Raw genomic sequence first — 19,178 nt, 5'->3', positions numbered from 1 at the left:
TTTAGACTGACGTTTGTTTCCAAAGGGGAGAGTAATCATTCGATGGTTGCCGACCATCAAATGCTTTCTCTCCCCTTTGAGATGGGATGAGTTCTCATACACATCCCCTTGCATAGTACCAAGGGGATTCGGCAGCGGGGGGCATTCATCGGGCAGTGGGTTTCATTATGCCGCTCTCTAAGCCGTGAATGAACGCTGCTTAGAGAGTGGTACTGAATAAATTAGGCCCAAAGTCTCAGATCAATCACCGACAGGCTTTATATAATGAGATCTTCTGAACAATCTCACTCTCCCTTTAAAGGCTGATACCTGTTGGAATTTCTGTGACATGCCCTAAATAATTAATATTTATTAGCTTAGTAAAAAAAACAAAAAACGTGGAAAGTGATAAACTACCAACCAATCAGCTCTTGCCAGTTTTCAAACAAATAATGTAACATGACACACAGGAATTTCTACACTTGCTCCAAGGTAAAACTTTTGCTGGTTAGATTTATCACACTTTATAATCCAATATTGGCATCAATACAGAATAATCAGAAATTAGTATACAACCTTGTTAAAACACCAGGGCTGCCAAGAGAAATCCTGGGCCCCAGTACAACAACGTCCTGGGGCCCCCATGGACGAAGCTCCCCGCACACTCTGCAGACCCGTTGTTACGCCACTGCACCCATTACATATTATACCACATGCCATAATGCTCATTACATATTATGCCACACATTGTAATGAGAAGTAAACATTATGCCATACACCGTAATACCTATTACATATTTTACCACATGCCATAATGCCCATTACACGTTATTCCACACACCGTAATGCTCATTGCAAATTAGTGAATTAACATGCTCATTGCCATGGGATTAACCTGCTCTGCCAGGAGTTACATGCTCTGCCATGGGTTAACATGCTCTGACATGGGTTACATGCTTTGCCAGGGGTTAACATGCTCGTTTTCATGGAGTTACAGTACATGCTCTGCCAGGGGTTACATGCTGACCTTCCAGAGTCGAATGTCAGCCCCAGCAGCATGCAGGGAGGCAGCAGACACAGAGCAACCAGCCACCCACCTTCCACCTTGGCACACAGTGACATGGACACGGATATGGCACTGGCACCTGCTGCTGCTGGTGGAGGTTGGGGTGGCAATGTGGGGAGCGGGATGGGCTGGATTCTGCGGAGTGGGTGGTACTCCCGCGGGAGGTGGCCTCTCTCTGACCCAGTTCCTCCTGGCACCCAGGAACTACCTACCCTAAGTATCCTCCTGTCGCTGAGCCACAGTAAACTCCCAAGTTACGCCCTGGAGTCGGAGAGTGGAATGACACTCAGAAGGACCTCTGTGATGTGACTGCCCCCACACTGGCCCACGTCCGCCCACATCCGCACTCCCAAAGCCGCTGCTGAACAGCTGACTCCTGCGCACTCAAAACCAGCGCACTCACCACCAAATAAAATGAAAAAAAAAAACTGTGTGTCCAGACCAGGGCCCCCCTGACAGGCCCGGACCCGGGTAAACTGTACCTGCCCCCTGCCCCCCCCCCCTCTTGGCACCCCTGTGAAACACCCACTCTGAACACTACCGAAGTTGCCATCTGTTTTTATGGGTGACACCAGAAAGAGGGTTACCTGCTGGGTGTTTGAGGTACATCAAATAAATGGAGGAATTGAAGCTCCCTGCAGTGACCAGGGCATATGGTTATCATTATTCTCAACTTGGTTAAGATGGTTGGAAATACAAGAGTCTATAAGTAATATAGATTCATGGTGTAGATATGTAATAAACATAAATGTCCAGCATATCTTCCTCATCTTCTATCTCCTTCATACCTCTATTTCATATACTGAAGATAACAGAGCAGACAGAGCCATGGTATATTAGAGAACACTGGGGCAGATGTATTAATCCTGGAGAAGAGATAAACTGGAGATAAAGTGGAGAAAAAGTGGAAGGAGATAACGCACCAGCCAATCAACTTCCAACTGTCATATTTCAAACACTGCTGATTGGCTGGTGCATTATCTCCTTCCACTTTTTCTCCACTTTATCTCCAGTTTATCTCTTCGCCAGGCTTAATACATCTGCCCCAGTTTTCCAGGAGAAAGAGAGCAAAGAAAAGTTACTGTACATAGAGTTCTGTACCTTAAGAACAGCCCTTTGTGGTAACTGTGACACATCATCTTCACCTTCTCTCATTGTAGAGGGATTGAAATTTCCAAGATCATCCATGTCTCCTCTTTCCAAAAGCTTAATAAAAGCAAGATACCAAGATTAATATAGAACAACTGTTAGCATATGATTCAGGTCTCAGTAAAACAAAGAGCATAACAAGGAGGACATGTTGTGGACTACTAGAACAGGTTGTAGAACACTGAAGAGCCAGAAGCTGTGCTTACAGTATATGATCCAAAGGCCACATACTAATGCAACATAGATTATACAAACAGATGTTTAATCATGTTAGGTATAAAATCCCAGCGGTCACAATCCCGACGGACACGATGCTGACAGTGGCATCCCAACGGTGAATATCACGACAGATCCTGGTAAATAATTTACCCTTACCCCATCACTGACCTTAGTCCAAACTTAACCCCTCCTGCAGCCTAGCCCTAACCATTACCCTAAACGTAACCCCAATAATTACGTGTGGGATCTGTCGGAATTCTGACAGGCAGGATTTTTACTGCCAGGATCCTGACTTCCCACTTTACCAATGGTCTCATTTACTCTTCCATTTCATCGTATTAGACATTGTTACACTTCATCTCTTCTACACAGTGGGCCTAATTCAGATCTGATCACAAGACAAAGTTGTTTTCAAAATGGGCAAAACCATGTTGCACTGCAGGTGGGGCAGATGTCAAATGTGCAGAGAGTTAGATTTGGGTGGAATCTAAACTGCAGCCAGTATTTACCCTGCACAGAAACAAAATATCTCACCCAAATCTTACTCTCTCACATGTTATATATTCCCCACCTGCAGTGCTGCATGGTTTTGCCCATTTTGGGAACAAATATGTCCTGCGATCAGGCCTGAATTAGGCCCTCTATCCAAAGATGAAGACATTTTGTTACTTACTTTAGTGAATTATTTGTATAATATAGAGAAGACTAATGTTCCAAATGTCACTGCTCTCTAGTTCAGTCCTTGATGGCGACATGCAGACCAGCCATTTGAGTTAAGCAGAACTGTGGTAAATACTAGCTCAGAGATTATGACAACTAACTGCTTAAACACACAGGGGCAGATTTATTAAGCTTGGAGAAGAGATAAACTGGAGATAAAGCGGAGAAAAGGTAAAAGGAGATAAAGCACAGCCAATCAGATGTGTTTGAAAAAGACAGTTGGGAATTGATTGGCTGGTGCTTTATCTCCTTTTACCATTTTCCGCTTTATCTCCAGTTTATCTCTTCTCCAAGCTTAATAAATCTGCCCCTGAGTATTTAAGTCTGCTCTGGGTCTGGACACAACATCACATAAAATCCTGTTTATATTATCACAAGCACACAAATGCGCTGTTATGTTATGACACATGATTTATTTAATGTTGAAGGTCATTCAAGCTAAAATCTTCAATACATAAAAAAAACATGAATGAATTTCAAATAATGTGCTTTACTATACATGGCCCAAGAAAATGTACTAAATATATCATTGTGTCTGTGTATGTTCCTTTGTCTAAAGTCTTGGAAAAACATCAAACTAATAAGTTGTGCGCTTGAGATATTCCTAACAAAATAAAAGTTTTATTGTGTCTACATTAAAAACTTGATAGGCCTTTAAAACATTTATCAAGAATGGGTGCTAAAATTGTTATTGCTTACATTTGGCTGCTTTAATGCCAGCAGTTTTAGATTACGTCATGTCTGGAGGAGAGCACTTTACTGTTGCCTCATCTATTTAATCTTAAAATCCTATAGTCACAGCAACAAAGCAAGCTTTATTCAATTTATAATTGTCTCAGGGTTAAGATGAGACAGTTGGGAGTTTTTACCATTCATTCCAAGCAAATTCCATGCACAATGTAGAATAGGTTAAATATTCACTTTTAGAGGAGGCAAAATATATAGCTTGTTACATGTAGCCTATTTAGGAATTCCTGCAAGTCTTCCCATATTTGAGGCCTGGATTAAGCCCACAGGGGCCCCAGGACACCCAATAGAGGTGGCCCCTCACTCTCGCCCCACCTAAACACCCCCTCTGGCACCATGGTACCACTCACATCTGCTGGATTGTTCAGCATGTATCCCTGATTCAATATCTTGAATGTCCAAATCATCTGCATAAGGCAGTGTATGCAGTTACACACCTTCTTATTCCTGGTGTGAGCTATTATCTGATTATAGACTCTGCTACTGCCTGTATGGTTGTCACTGCTACTAATCTGGTGGTTTGGTAAAGAAAGCGACCTGACGTGGAAGGCCTGACAGCTGAACTGGCAGTTGCCAGGCAGTTGCGATCGTAGAGACCCGCAGCCTTTGCAAGTTTGACTCTAAAAAATATAAATTTGGTCTGTCACGGGGGGTTTCTGGGTACTTAGATACCCCCCGGCGCATGCGCTACTGCCCTCATTGCAGGGGTATCGAGATGGGCATCTGATAGCTTATAAATTGCTTTGCCAGGGGTGCTTTAAGGGGGTTATTCTAGTTCATTCTTTCTGACAAAATCCTTCTTAGATGGACAAATCCATGTGCACTGCAGGTGGGGCAGATGTAACATGTGCAGAGAGAGTTAGATTTGGGTGGGGTTTTTCTTCAAAGTGAGATCTATATTGCAGTGTAAAATCATGCAGTCAGTATTTTCCCTGCACAGAAACAAAATAACTCACCCAAATCTAATTCTCTCTGCACATTTTACATCTGCCCCCCTGCAGTGCACATGGTTTTGTCCATCTAAGAAGGATTTTGTCAGAAAGAATGAACTAGAATAAACCCCTAAGAGAGGAGGAGTCCAATGTGCATTCTCCTCCATTCAGGCCCCCTTCTCTCTGCCGGCCTCAGCGCCCCGCTGCCCAACACAATAGAGGCTGAGCACTAGTGTGCAGCACTCATACTCTATTGCACATGCACAGACTTCTGGAAAAATGGAGAGGAGGCCATATTTATGGTGATTCCAGCAGCGCTGCTGCCTTCATAGTGGGACTCTGGAGGGTAAGTATTAAAAATGGGTTCAGTGTGGTTCAGGGCCACCATCAAGGGGGAAAGTGGGGACTGCAGTACCGGGAACAGACAAAGAAGAAGGCCAGACTCTGCAGCTGCAAACAAGGATTTTTTTATTCCTGCGGAGAAACAGGGTGGCGGGCAGCAGCAGTAGGAAGCTTTGGGATCTTGAATGAGCAACGCTATCAGGACTGAGAAGTAAGGCCAAAGCCAATGCTCCGCATGCCAGCCTTTCCCTATTCCTTTATAACAGGGTTACTGTGGACGAACTGTGTAGGCCGGGAATCTAATAAATCTGTAAGTAGGCGCCGGATACTGAGAGAGACCTGATGCAGTGAGAAGCTGGAGAATGCACTCTCTGTGACTGTGTCCTGGATTCCCTGTCCTTATCCCTAGATCACTGACTGACTGGCTGACTGACCACCAACAGAGGATGGCCTTAGCTCTGTATGCATGCTCAAAGTATCACTAGCGATATCCGTTTGAGGAGCTCATCTGGGGTCATCAGTCTTGCAAGGCCCATACCCTGTGATTATTGGTGTCCACCCAAGGTCCTATCTCCTCCTCTTCTGCCTGGGATCTTCCTCCCGTTCCCCCCTGGAGGTCACAGGCAGCTCTGTATGCCAGGCTCGTGCCAGTTGCACCGCAGCGATCTGGTGATGGAGACCCTACAGTGTCATGGGTTTTATCTTATGTCAGCAGAATAGGCCCTGAGCCCCCATTATATCCCCTGTGCCTGGTGTACTAGTAACTACACTTGCAGTATGTATTATATTACCCTTAATAATGGTCACTATGTTCCCATTATATCCCCCTGCACCATGTGTACTAGTCACTATCACTGCAGTGCAGGTATTTTTTGTTTGCTGTTCTTAAGTAAAACATACTGATAAACTGAAAATGGTAGTTTTCAGTGCTCAATTCGTGGGCGTGGAGCCAATTTTATAATGTATGTCGAGCGGCTGTGTATCTGTGGCCCCTCGCCTACGTAACTTACGTAACTTGTTCAGGAGCTGTGCTTATACACAATGGTTCATATCCCCACTATCCACGTCATACCCCCAGTGTCCACGTGGGTGTGGAGTTAATTTCATAAAGCATGGCGAGCGCAGTGAGCCCCCGAGGGGACGCGTATCCATGGCCCCTCGCAGGGCTCACTGCACTCGCCACGCTTTGGGCTCGGTGGCTCGCCACACTTTATAAAATTAACTCCACGCCCATGTGGACACTGGGTTTATGAGATGGATAGTGGGGATATGATTGTGACAGTGTGTGTGTTCTGTGTGTAGTGCAGTGGTTTATATTTACCCTCAAGGATGTCCGGTGCCAGCGTTCCCCTCCTCCGGCAGAGATCTTGTGCGCTGAGAGCCGCAAACAGCCGCCATGCTGTTCGTATGCTGGTCTGTCTCCGTCTGTCAGCTGTGCGCCGGTCACGTGTGTGCACCACGTGATCGGCAGGTCCTGACGTACATTTCGCTGGGCGCTTGTTCACTGGAGGTGACTTGCTGGAGGGGGAACAGTGAACTTTGCTGTGTGTCATTATGGAGCCTGTTAACCGCAATCAAGTCCTGGCAGATCAGATCAGGGCCTTGGCTCGTGTTCTGATAGACTTGTGTCAGAAGGTGCAGGCCCCCAGAGCGGTGTCTGATGTGCACTTCCCCGAAGCCGCATCTGATGTTTTGACTGCAGGAGGGTTGGCCTCAGCCGATGGCGTGTCCCCAGGAGGGGTGGCTGATGCCTCAGCCAATGGCGTAGCCCCAGGAGGGGGTCCTGTCCAGCCCCAGGAGGGGGTTCCGACTGCCCTGGCCTCCGGGTCAGAGGCCACTATTGCCCTGGCTTCCGGGTCAGAGGTCACTACTGCCGTGGCCTCCGGGTCAGAGGTCACTACTGCCGTGGCCTCCGGGCCTGAGTCTGTGGCCTCCGGGCCTGAGTCTGTTGCCTCCATGGCCTGTGGGCCTGAGACCGTTTTTGCTCACATCATTGGGCATAAATTGAGGGGTGTCATGTAGGCTGTCAATCTTGGTGTAATTTTTTTCAAATTGACCAAGATCCAGCCAGCGTCTGTCATGTCGGAGGTCCTGTCAACGTCTGATGTCTTGTTTGTGCCGGAATTGACTGTTGCTCTGCCCAGTGAGAAAAGCCTGAACTTGAATTTCCAGGAGGCATCTGGAATCTGTCTTCACAAGGGGGGCATTATGTCAGGACTGACATTAATGCCATGTTTGGCCTGCAGTACCTCTGGTTTGACAGAGATGCTGCTGTTGTGTTTGGACTGCAGTGCCTATAGATAGCCAGAGGTGCTGCTGTTATGTTCAGCTTGCAATACCTCTGTGTGGCCAGAGGTGCTGCTGTCATGTTCGGTCTGTAGTACCTATGGGTGGTTTGCCAGAGGTGCTGCTGTTGTGTTTGGACTGCAGTACCTATAGATAGCCAGAGGTGCTGCTGTTATGTTCAGCTTGCAGTACCTCTGTGTGGCCAGAGGTGCTGCTATCATGTTCGGTCTGCAGTACCTATGGGTGGCCAGAGGTGCTGCTGTTGGGCAGAAGTATGGTTTCTGAGAGCAGTCCCAGCTGGTGTAATCAGCTGGACCAGGCTGTTCTCAAAATACCATTCCGAGCTGCAGCACATATTGAGGATTGAGGAGCCTGTCTCTGTGTGCTGCAGGGATTGACTTGCTCTGGCTTTAAAGCTGCACTTGCCCTGAGCTTCAGGGCCAGTTATGGTCTTCTTAGCCTCGTCTGAAGTGCTGTACCTTGCCTGATACCTGTTCCTGATACCTGTACCTGTTTCCTGATACCTGAATCTTTGCACCTGTACCTGGTTCTTGATCCTGTGAATATAGTGATTTAATATCCGTCCTGCCTCCATTGTCTGTTCGTCCAGCAGGTATTATTACTATTAGACTTGCAGTCCACTGGGACTCCTAAGAATATTGACAAGGATCACAAACACAGGGACTCAGATGAAGACTTTATTGTTTATTTTGAACAGCAGGTCACAGCATCGCAGGTCAATCCATATGCAATTGTTAATACAGGCAATCTCAGCATCACAGACTTTTGCAAAGGCTCCAGTGGTCCCTGCAATAGCCCACACACCCCCAGCCTATCACTTGGCCAGCTATTCCACCATCAAGAGCAAGGTGACTCTGCCCTGGAAACCCTTAAATTCAGGAAATGCCAGGTGCTGCTGATTACACACACTTGGGACTCTGCTACTGCTTTCAAACCCTGCTCTGGATCCTCCACATTACTTTAATGTTTGGAGACGCTGTCTCTGCCACAATATAATGTCCAACAAATAAAGGCACTCCAGAGGCATTTGTTCAAGAGTAACAAATTGTATTAAAGGTCAGTCAAGCTTTCGGGGGTGTAACCTCCTTCGTCATGACACACAATTCCTACAGCAATGGAATAACAGCTACTCACCAACTTTATCCCCACAGTGAACTTCATGCACCGCCACTGGAACTGTCACGCCACCACCGGCGGAAGTGGTCACACACACACTTCCGGATACTGGCTTCTGGGATCGTAGCTAAGCAACACCCGGCTTGCATTCCACCTAAGTGGGCTTGCTTTCCATCTTCACTCCGACGACAGCAGCTGTGACCTGCAGGGGGAGATATGGTACATAAATCTAATAAAAACGGACAATACTAAACCCAACACAAAAAAAAAAAAAAGTAAACAATGTGATCAATGAAAAACATACATTAGCTATATATGCAATGAAAAATTGGAAAAATAAAGACACAGTAATCCTCACAAAACAGGGTATGGCTGACAGATGGAAAACATCACATTAAAGAGTTCAAGTTAATTTTATCATTAAGGCCATTAGGATACAGTATATAGTATTTCATCTGAAAATCCAACGGGATTCCATCACTAATAGACGTTTGGACCTGTCACCACCCAGAGGTGATAACTTAATGTGGTCAATAATAAAATACCTTAGAGATTACAAAGGGTGCCCCTTTGTCTTAAAATGGCATGCCACAGGCTGGTCAATGTCCCTGCCTGAAATCGACAGGTTGATCGCCGACCTGTGGAGCGCCATTCGCTCTCTGGACAACCGAGTTGTTTGACCTACATAATAATGCATTGCATTGTACTAAATAGCTGCAAGTTGTACAATTATGGCAGCTATAACAGCCAGGAGGCTTAATATATATATTAGGAGCATGAGGGACACCAAAACCTGTAATGTCAGTTTTCATGAGTCGGTCTTTGAGATTTGGGCTGCGCTTAAACACTGCCAGTGGGCGCACAGATTTAAATGTTAGATCACCATCAGATTTAACAATAGGCGACAACGCTTCAGAAGCATGATGTATTACAGGGCTCGCCACTATAAAAGTGCTAGTCCATGGCAACACATCAGTGCTTACTTTCTTTTTGGACACCAACAGTTCTGCTCTTGACATGGCCAACACCTTATTTTTCTGGTCCTCAAGCACTATGGGATCGTAGCCTCTTGCTCAGAATTTTTTAACCAAATGATCCAAACAGCAAGCTATTTTTGCTGGGTCTCTAATAATCCCCTTCAGGGGCAATCACGAGAATTTTCCGGGCTGTGCCTCAGTGCCCTGTCTGGCAAGCCCGGAAAATTGTCAGGATTGCCACTGTTTAGAGCCGGGCAGCGCTGCTGAGTTCACTCACTGATCTCAGGCAGCTTCAGCGCTGCCCAGCTCCCTCCCCTCTGCGGCGCCTCCGGCTCCCTCCTACTCCCCCCTCCCCTCCGGGTTTTGTGTGAAGTCCCTGGCGCCGTCTTATGACAAGCCGGCTGCCGGGGACAAGGACGCGGTGCGGGGGCGCAGGTCTGGGCAGCCGCTGATTGACAGTGCAGCGGCGCTGCCCGGACCCAGGGAGAAAGTGGTGGGGTTTTTTTTTAAGGGAGTGCTCCCCATAAAAAACTCACCCAGTGGGGAGCGCTCCCAAAAAAAAAAAACACCACTGAAGGGTGTGGCTACTCACACCATTTGGGAGAAGGGAAGGCCCCTCTTCAGAGTTGGAGGGTGATGGCTAGATGACATCTTCAACAGTAATTATTACCTGCAATTGCCCGGATGCACAATGGGATCAGCCGTTACACCATCCTATGCAAACATATATATGTTTGGTGAAGAAGTATTCCTGAGTCGTCCTGAAGTCAAGCAACACCTGCTCCTGTTCACTCGCTACATAGACGACGTGTTTGTTCTATGGGCGGGTGTCCAGGAGCGGTTTGATGCTCTTATGTTGGAAGTGAATGCTAGACCAACGCCCATCAGGTATACTTCTTCTTGTAGTAAAACCACGGTGCATTTCTTGGATGTGGCCGTGTCCATTGAGAACAATATCATTTTTACCGATGTCTTTTACAAAGACGTCGATAGAAACACCTTCCTGATGTCATCTAGCCATCACTCTCCAGCTCTGAAGAGGGGCCTTCCCCTCTCCCAAATGGTGCGAGTAGCCAGATTAATTAGTGACCCAGCAAAAATTGCTTGCCGTTTGGATCATTTGGTTAAAAAATTCTTAGCAAGAGGCTACGATCCCATAGTGCTTGAGGACCAGAAAAATTAGGTGTTGGCCATGAAGAGCAGAACTGTTGGTGTCCAAAAAGAAAGTAAGCACTGATGTGTTGCCATGGACTAGGACTTTTACAGTGGCGAGCCCTGTAATACATCATGCTTTTAAAGCATTGTGGCGTATTGTTAAATCTGATGGTGAGATAACATTTAAATCTGAGCGCCCACTGGCAGCATTTAAAATCTCAAAGACCGACTCATGAAAACTGACATTACAGGTTTTGGTGTCCCTCCTAATATATACGTTAAGCCTCCTGGCTGTTATAGCTGCCATAATTGTACAATTTGCAGCTACTGTATATAGTACAATGCAAGAATTTTTTTTTTTTTTTTTACACAGAGCAGCCAGCAGGGGGCCGGAGCGCTCGAGCCGCTCATTAGATATTCATATATTCACTGCATCCGATCATTACATATGCACGATCCGATGCAGTGAATACTGGGTCCCCCGCTGGCTATACGGTGGGGGGGCAGCTTGTGCTGCCTGGGTCCCGGGAGCCCCCTCCCCTTCACATCTGTTCTGGGGCAGCCAGGGAGACTTTAATCTCTCTGGCTGCCAACGTCCCACGGCTCCCTGCCGCGGACGCTCGTCCGCTGCAGGGGTTAAGACTCGCCGCGAGTGGCGGCGAGTCTTAACCACATTGAATAGAGGGAGCAGGAGAGGCAGCGAGCCCTCCGGAACAGGGCGAGTGCATGGCGAGAGAAAAAATCTCGGTACTTATGTAGTATCTGGGCTGCCGATTTTTTGATTGTATGCCTTAAGTTAAGGCATACAATCAGATGCGATGCGATGCGATATCGCATCGCATCGCATACGACCATGCGATGCGATGCGATGCGATGACCCGATTTTTCCATAGGATTCAATGTTAAAATGGACTGAGTCCATTTTAACATGGAATTCAATGGGAAAAAGGGTCCTTTTCATACCCCTACTATCCAAGTGGGCATGGAGTTGGATATAAACCTGTGGCGAGCGTAGCGAGCCACCGAGCCCGAAGCGTGGCGAGCGAAGCGAGCCCCGCGAGGGGACGGTATTCTGTGTCCCCTCGCGGGGCTCGCTACGCTCGCCACGCTTCAGGCTCGGTGGCTCGCTACGCTCGCCACAGGTTTATATCCAACTCCATGCCCACTTGGATAGTAGGGGTATGAAAAGGACCCCTTTTCCCATTGAATTCTATGTTAAAATGGACTCAGTCCATTTTAACATTGAATCCTATGGAAAAATCGGGTCCATCGCATCGCATCGCATCGCATCGCATGCGATATGGTCGGGTGCGATGCGATGCGATGGACCCGATTTCAAAATCGGCAGCCCAGTTACTACATAAGTACCAAAATCTCTCGTCATGCACGGCAAATTTTTCACATTGAATACTGCCCATTGACCAGCCTGGCTCGCACCATTTTAAGACAAAGGGGCACCCTTTGTCTTCCCACAGGTATTTTATTATTGACCACATTAAGTTATCACCTCGGGGCGGTGACAGGGCCAAACGTCTATTAGTGATGGAATCCCGTTGGATTTTCAGATGGAATACTATATACTGTATCCTAATGGCCTTAATGATAAAATTAACTGGAACTCTTTAATGTGATGTTTCAGTCTGTCAGCCAGACCCTGTTTTGTGAGGATTGCCATGTCTTTATTATTCCTATTCTTCATTGCATGTATAGCCAATGTATGTTTTTCGTTGATCACATTGTTTACTTTATGTTTTTTTTGTGTTTGGTTTAGTATTGTCCGTTTTTATTATATTTATGTACAATGTCTCCCCCTGCAGGTCACAGCTGCTGTCGCTGGAGTGAAGATAGAAAGCAAGCTTACCTAGGTGGAACGCAAGCAGGGCGTTGCTTAGCTACGATCCTGGAAGCCAGTACCCGGAAGTGCGTGTGTGACCACTTCCGCCGGCGGTGGCGTGACAGTTCCAGCAGCGGGGCATGGAGTTCACTGTGAGGATAAAGTTGGTGAGTAGTTGTTATTCCTCTGCTGTAGGAATTGTGAGTCCTGATGAAGGGGGTTACACCCCGAAAGCTTGACTTACCTTTAATACAATTCGTTACTCTTGAACAAATGCCTCCGGAGTGCTATTATTTGTTGGACATCGGCATGATTTTTTCAATGGGCTGGTTGCTGCTTATCATTAAGAGTACTGGCTGATTTGGAGATTAAATATACATATATATATATATTTTGTGTGTGTGTGTGTGTATATATATATATATATATATATATATATACACACAGCAGATTGACGGCGGCACTCGGGACAAATAACGTTATGTGTCCCGAGTGCAGCAGTCAATCTGCTGTTTATATGTGAGACATTCTACTTGTAGTCCCTGAACGAGGAAGGCAACGGGAACAGTCATTCTGATATCAGTGAGTGCCAGAACAAATTGACTTGTGTGTATATATACATGTATTAACAACATCACTAATTAATTAACACTCCAATAATCGATCTGTGGTGGTATACATAGTGGAGCATTGCTTATGTCAGAATGCAGAATATACTGTATATATATATAGTGTTCATTCTTGCACCCGCCATATTTGAAATCCCATGCAGTTCCTTTTTCCTGCCAGGGGTGTCGCTGTCTGCTGTAGTGCTTTTAGCACAGTGTGGTCTGTATATATTAATAACTTCTGAGTAAATTTGGCCTCAAGTTTCAGCAGTTGTAGTTTACTCCTTGTAAGGTTGATCTGCTTTTTTGTCTGTAAGGCCATGTTAATCGCCGGTCTATAGATGCCCATTCTTTCTCAGATGGTCCAAATAGTTTTGCCCACATAGTGTAGTTGACATGGCTATTTAATAAGATATACCACTTGAGTGGTCTGACAAGTGTGCACATGTTTAAAATCAAAGATTTTATCATTATGTGGATGTTTGAATGTTTTGGATACAAATATTCCTGTTTCTGGCCCTGGATGAGAGGGTAAATGATGGGCTGCCTTAAGATGCTGCCCATCTTTAAGGAACACCGACACATAGGTGCCGATTTATGTTTTTGCTGGTGGGTGCTCAAAATAATACCAGTACACAGCATAGTTGTCTCCAATATTCAAATTACGGCAACAGTGTTCCCCTTTTTACACATAACTTGTGGACCTGCAGCTGTTTCTCTATGATAACCGTACATACCCCATGTACAGGAATGCCGGGAAGATGCTTCTGTCAGCTCTGTTAATGGCGCTGGGCAGCATCTTTTATGCCGGGTCACTAAAGAGCGGATGTATTCCCGGGATACTGTTTGCCAGGCGGCAGGGCTGGCGATGCGGGTGCCGCAGCTGCAAATTAGCAAGTTAACATGGCGGCCCAGCAGCGCGACTCGGGCCCGTGGATGCTCATCAATTTCCGTGGGTGCTCGGGCCCTTGAGCACCCACAGAATCAGCACCTATGCACCGACATGCCATTCACTAGATTATTATGGAGAATGTGTTAAAAGCTGGGTACACACTAGATAACATTGCAAACGATGCAATGTCATCAACAATTTCCCTGGAACTCCTGGACAAATCATCTAGCGCATACACCAGTGATTTTTAAACTTTCAGACCACCTCAGGGAAAAACAAATTGGTCCCCACCAAAATAAAAAAAAACACACAAATACATTAACCCCATATAAAAAAACAATCACTCCCCAAAGGTAACAAAAAAGAACAATTGAGAACTAGTGTGCAATGGCACAATGATTGAAAAACACTGGCATACACACTTGTACAAATGATATTGGCAGTGTGGTCACACCCAGTAGTCTGCTGTCATTGACAATATGTTCAGATTGAGCTGCATGTATATACAACAGAGGACGTCGCTAATGACACATGGGAGTGCGCAAGACTAATATGAAAATGTCTTTATGACTGGTCATTATCATACATATTGTTTAAAATTTTGTCTAGTGTGTACGCACCTTGTCTAGTTTATGAAGCACCTTAGGAATTGTTTTGTCCTGCTCTAAAACTCATAGTAAGTAACCAGAGAAAAGAACATAGAATAACTTCCTTAAAGAGATTAATGGAAAATCAAGACAGATCATATTCCTTTCAGATGTTATTCATTGTAAGGACCAAACAGCCAAATTAATATTTATAGCCAAACAACTGTTGAGGAAATATTAAATTGGATCAATATGTAGAGCACAACATTTTTATACACACTGCAACAGGCCACAGAGCAGAGGCAGCCTTTCAAAGAACATTAACTTTATTGTTTTTTTTTTTTTTCACACAGGACCATCCTACGCTGCCTTTCCTCCTCTGGGGGCATAGGGACTGGTAACAGTTTTGAAATACTGAAAAATATTATGTAATAATGCTGCTTGAAATTACCAAGCCCCCAAAGTGTGCAGTTTGTCCCCTGTGGTACACCACACTTTTCAAGAATAAACAATGTATCCAGGCTGTCCCTATAGTATATCACTGCAGAGATGAAAGATATAGCTGAGGAAATTATTAAGAGATTTTGGGGACTGTTTTTCAAACATTTCCATAACATTATTTAGAATCTACATGAATTGTTGCTATTTATTTATGTATTAACAGTTTCTTATATAAGGCATACATATTCCGCAGTGCTTTACAGAGAATATTTGAACATTCACATTAGTCCCTGCCCCAGAGGAGCTTACAATCTATATTCCCTACCTCATGTACATGCACATAGACATTCTAGGGTTAATTTTGTTGGGAGCCAATTAGCCTACCAATATATTTTTGGATTGTGGGAGGAAACCGGAGTACCCCAGAGGAAACCACACAAGCACGGGGAGAATATACAATTTCTGCACAGTTAGAGCCATGGTGGGTCCCGAACCCATGACCTCAGTGCTGTGAGGCAGTAATGCTAACCATTACAGTGCACCATCCGTACTGCCCTGCTATGCACTGATATCCTAATGCAGGGTATTTCACAGAAGTCTCCTGCAGAAGGCTAACTAGCACTGCAGAATGGCTAGACTTGAAATGAAAACCATCTTCGAAATGAAAACCTTAGTGCCACAAGGATTAAATGTTGACTTTGAATATAAGTAATTTATATAATACGTTTTAAATTTATATGTTTTAAATTGTCATGTTTTTAAATGTCCAGCTTTTAATTATTGGTGTTTTATTAAACTCTAGGTTGTATATAATTGTTGTACTAATATGTGTCTTTTTGTGTCTCCAACCCGACTCTGAAACATTATATCTGAAACATTATACCTGAAAAGCACATTAAAGTATTTAGTATGACACTATATTTAGAATCTTCAAATGATTTATATGTATGAATCCATGTATAAATGTATGCATATATGTATTCACTGTGTTATGTTGTAAAAGTGTTAGAATTTGCATATTGAATGTGAGCCGGGTTTAGGTATTTCACCTATTGGCCATACCACACCACGTGATCGGGAGATCACGCTATAAAACGCAGCCCAGGGAGATGGAGCAGCACATCTTGATGAAGGACGAGATCCGAAACGCTTTGATTGCTGCGAACGCTGACAGACTGGAGTCAGTGACGTTTGTGTACAGCCGTCCACAGAGAACTTCCTAGCCGCCCGGCTTTTCACCTGGGCTTTCCCCTCCGTCTCTGCAGCACGGACTGCATACAGACTGTTTCCATCAAGCTAGGATTTTCTTCAAGTGAACGGCCTCCTGTTCGTTTATGTGTGGATTTTAATAAATCTATTTTCGATACTTGTTTCCTAGCACCGCGCCCATCGCATCGTATACCATAAGACTAAATAAGGTATACAATGGTATGCGATGCGATGTTGTACAATAAAAAATGGTATGGCATCGTATGCCATACAATGGCATACAATGCGATGGTATAAGATTTGTTATTGTACAAACACCCTGATGGGTCCTTACAATGTTAAATGCCCCCCCCCTTCCTACTATCGTTGCCAACCCGAAGCGTGGCGAGCCCGCGAGGGGCGGCGGTACGCGTCCTCCGACCTTTTCATACCTCTACTATCCATGTCGGCGTGGAGTCGATCTTAGATAGTGTGGCGAGCGCAGCGAGCCACCGAGCCCGAAGCGTGGCGAGCGCAGTAAGACCCCGCGTCGGGACGCGGAATACATGTAAAGTAATACGCGTACGCTCGCGACTGTTCGGACTCGGTGGCTCGCTACACTATCTAAAATCAACTCCATGCCGACGTGGATAGTGGGGGTATGAAAAGGTCGGAGGACATGTACAGCTGCGCTCGCCACGCTTCGGGGTCGCGTTGATAGTGGGGGTGGCTGGTGGGTGCATTTAACATTGTAAGTACCCATTAGGGTGCTTATACAATTACAAATCGTATTGGGGGTGCATTTAACATTGTAAGGGTGCTTATACAATTAAATATCGCATCGCATCGGGTTATATGGCATGCAATGGCATAAGATGCCATAAGATGGAAATCTTGGGCGCCGTGCTAGGAAACAAGTACCCTATTTTCTTACCCATATTGGACGTGTGATGAAAGATACCATTATATGCATGCGAGTAAGAATAATAAAGTAAGTTATTTTAACTTTGATGTTGTTTGCTGGTTACCATTTTATCTGAGAGGATTTTAAAGATACCTTTTGTATGTACTTGAGTAAGAATTTTTCAAGTAAGTGTCCGTTTTGATTAATGGTACCTTATGTGATTTTCTAAAGAAACTGCTACGTGTACTCGTGGAAGAACTACAAAGTAAGTGTGGTTCCAATTACTGATTGGTTAATTACACCACCTGTTCTCCAGGACCACAAGCAGGCTGGTTATTCCCACCAATTTGTTTCCAATACTGCAGAACACAGTCCCCATAATTATTAAAGGGGCGTGTGATCTACTGTAACTCTTAAAAGGGCTGAAACTAGGATTTCCGGCATCCGGGGCAAGCAAGTAATATTTGTTAAATGTCAGAGAAGTATGCAGAACATTGGATTGCGCATATATCTCTGGGATCAAGGCTCCTGGGCTTATTAACAATTGAATTACATGGCTATCAACAGACACCCTCACACACAGACATGTAGACATGTTCAATTGTTGATAATCCCCAGGTACCTTGAATCCCACACTCCTATGTAAAGGGAAAAATTGCATTTGTTAATATATCAGACTCACTGTCTCACTGCGTGGCCGTCAGCTCCACTCATGTGGCCCTGCTGCAGCACAATTGTCTCTGGTGTCCAGATATTTCAAGGGCACGCTGGACGGGTGGCCAATAGCAATATTGCGGACAGCCCCTGAGTGCGGCGTGGGTCATGCTGATGTCATGATGAAGCTCGCAGCTCTACGCACACTGGCTGCAGGGAAGCCGCAAGGAACCACTGGGAACGGGGGCACAATTTCATCTGTACACCCTCGCTGGTCCCGAATGGACCATGGATGCCCCTCTAGTCCAGCGCCCGGGGTCGCATGACCCCCTATCCCCCTCTAATTATGGCCCTGCTCTTATGTACTAAACCCCGAAAAGCAAAGCTTTTTAGAGCTTGGTCCCATTAGTTTAGACCATTTTCTGAACCCACCTTAAGTATACGGAGGGCTTACTCAGTCTGAACCCTAAATCTGGCATTAGAAACTGACTGCGTGCATGTGAAGTCAGATTCTCCCAGAGAAGTTTTCATGTCAGTTACCATAATGCTTTTTTACTTTAATAAGATCTTCTATATACTGGGAAAGCTCCCAAACACAGTTCAAATGCAAAGCATTCAAGGTGCTAGACTGATCTCATTTATCTTCCCATTCCATTTGGAGGTGATGACCTTAAATGGTATTGTATGGTGCTCTTGGTTCTTGGTCACAAGCTACTATAATATAGTCAAATTGAGAGGAAGAATAAATAACCAGTTCTACAAAATAAAAAAACAGTACGGTCCACATTTAAAAAACGAATGAAGATAGTGAAATGTTGCAATATACAGGTAGGTGATATAATAATATGTTAGCTACATTGGAAAGCAGTGGAAAAACTAAAACATACATTCATTGTCATTAATCAACTTATCCAATCTAACATTTTAAAAATTATGTTTAATAGATATTGTACTGCAACAGAAAGGCCACTGCGTCCTTACCAAAGAACGCTTTGTTAATGGAAAAGTTTTAGCCATGTTTACATATAGTCAAGTAACAGTAAAAACATAAAGTGTATTTTTAGATCTCAGATAACAAGTCCCCTACTTCTCCATTTCTAAATTTATTTCAGGCAGTTTCAACACCACAAGTGCTTACACATACCTCAAAGTACTCCCTTTTCTTTCTAGCGTCCTGAGTTTCAGCATTCCATGCTTTCAGGACTTTCTTCATGAAGACGCCATCAAAAACACTCTGAATACTTGTTGCAGCCTCTAGGGAAACCATTTTTTTTATTATTTAAATAAACATAACTAGCTGTTACCAATTTAATGACAGTAATTGTATTTTCTATTTCAAATAGTCCAAATATTCTATGACT

At 44.8% G+C, this 19,178-nt stretch overlaps 1 protein-coding gene across 2 annotated transcripts in view; it reads right to left on the bottom strand.

The window, feature by feature from the left end:
* The window catches only part of FBXL13 (F-box and leucine rich repeat protein 13), a 167,842-nt gene that overhangs the window by 99,587 nt on the left and 49,077 nt on the right, over nt 1-19,178 (bottom strand). For both annotated transcript variants that reach the window (XM_083183033.1, XM_083183032.1), the window contains exons 6-7: nt 18,962-19,071; nt 2,147-2,251 (exon numbers count right to left, since the gene is read on the bottom strand). In XM_083183033.1, the coding sequence (XP_083039159.1) occupies nt 2,147-2,251; nt 18,962-19,071 (215 nt within the window). The remainder of the gene's footprint in view (nt 1-2,146; nt 2,252-18,961; nt 19,072-19,178) is intronic.

The sequence above is a fragment of the Crinia signifera genome, chromosome 4 (assembly GCF_055691185.1).
Source record: "Crinia signifera chromosome 4, ASM5569118v1, whole genome shotgun sequence".
In the NCBI taxonomy this organism is placed as follows: domain Eukaryota; kingdom Metazoa; phylum Chordata; class Amphibia; order Anura; family Myobatrachidae; genus Crinia; species Crinia signifera.
This window is presented reverse-complemented; position numbering and strand designations above follow the sequence as displayed.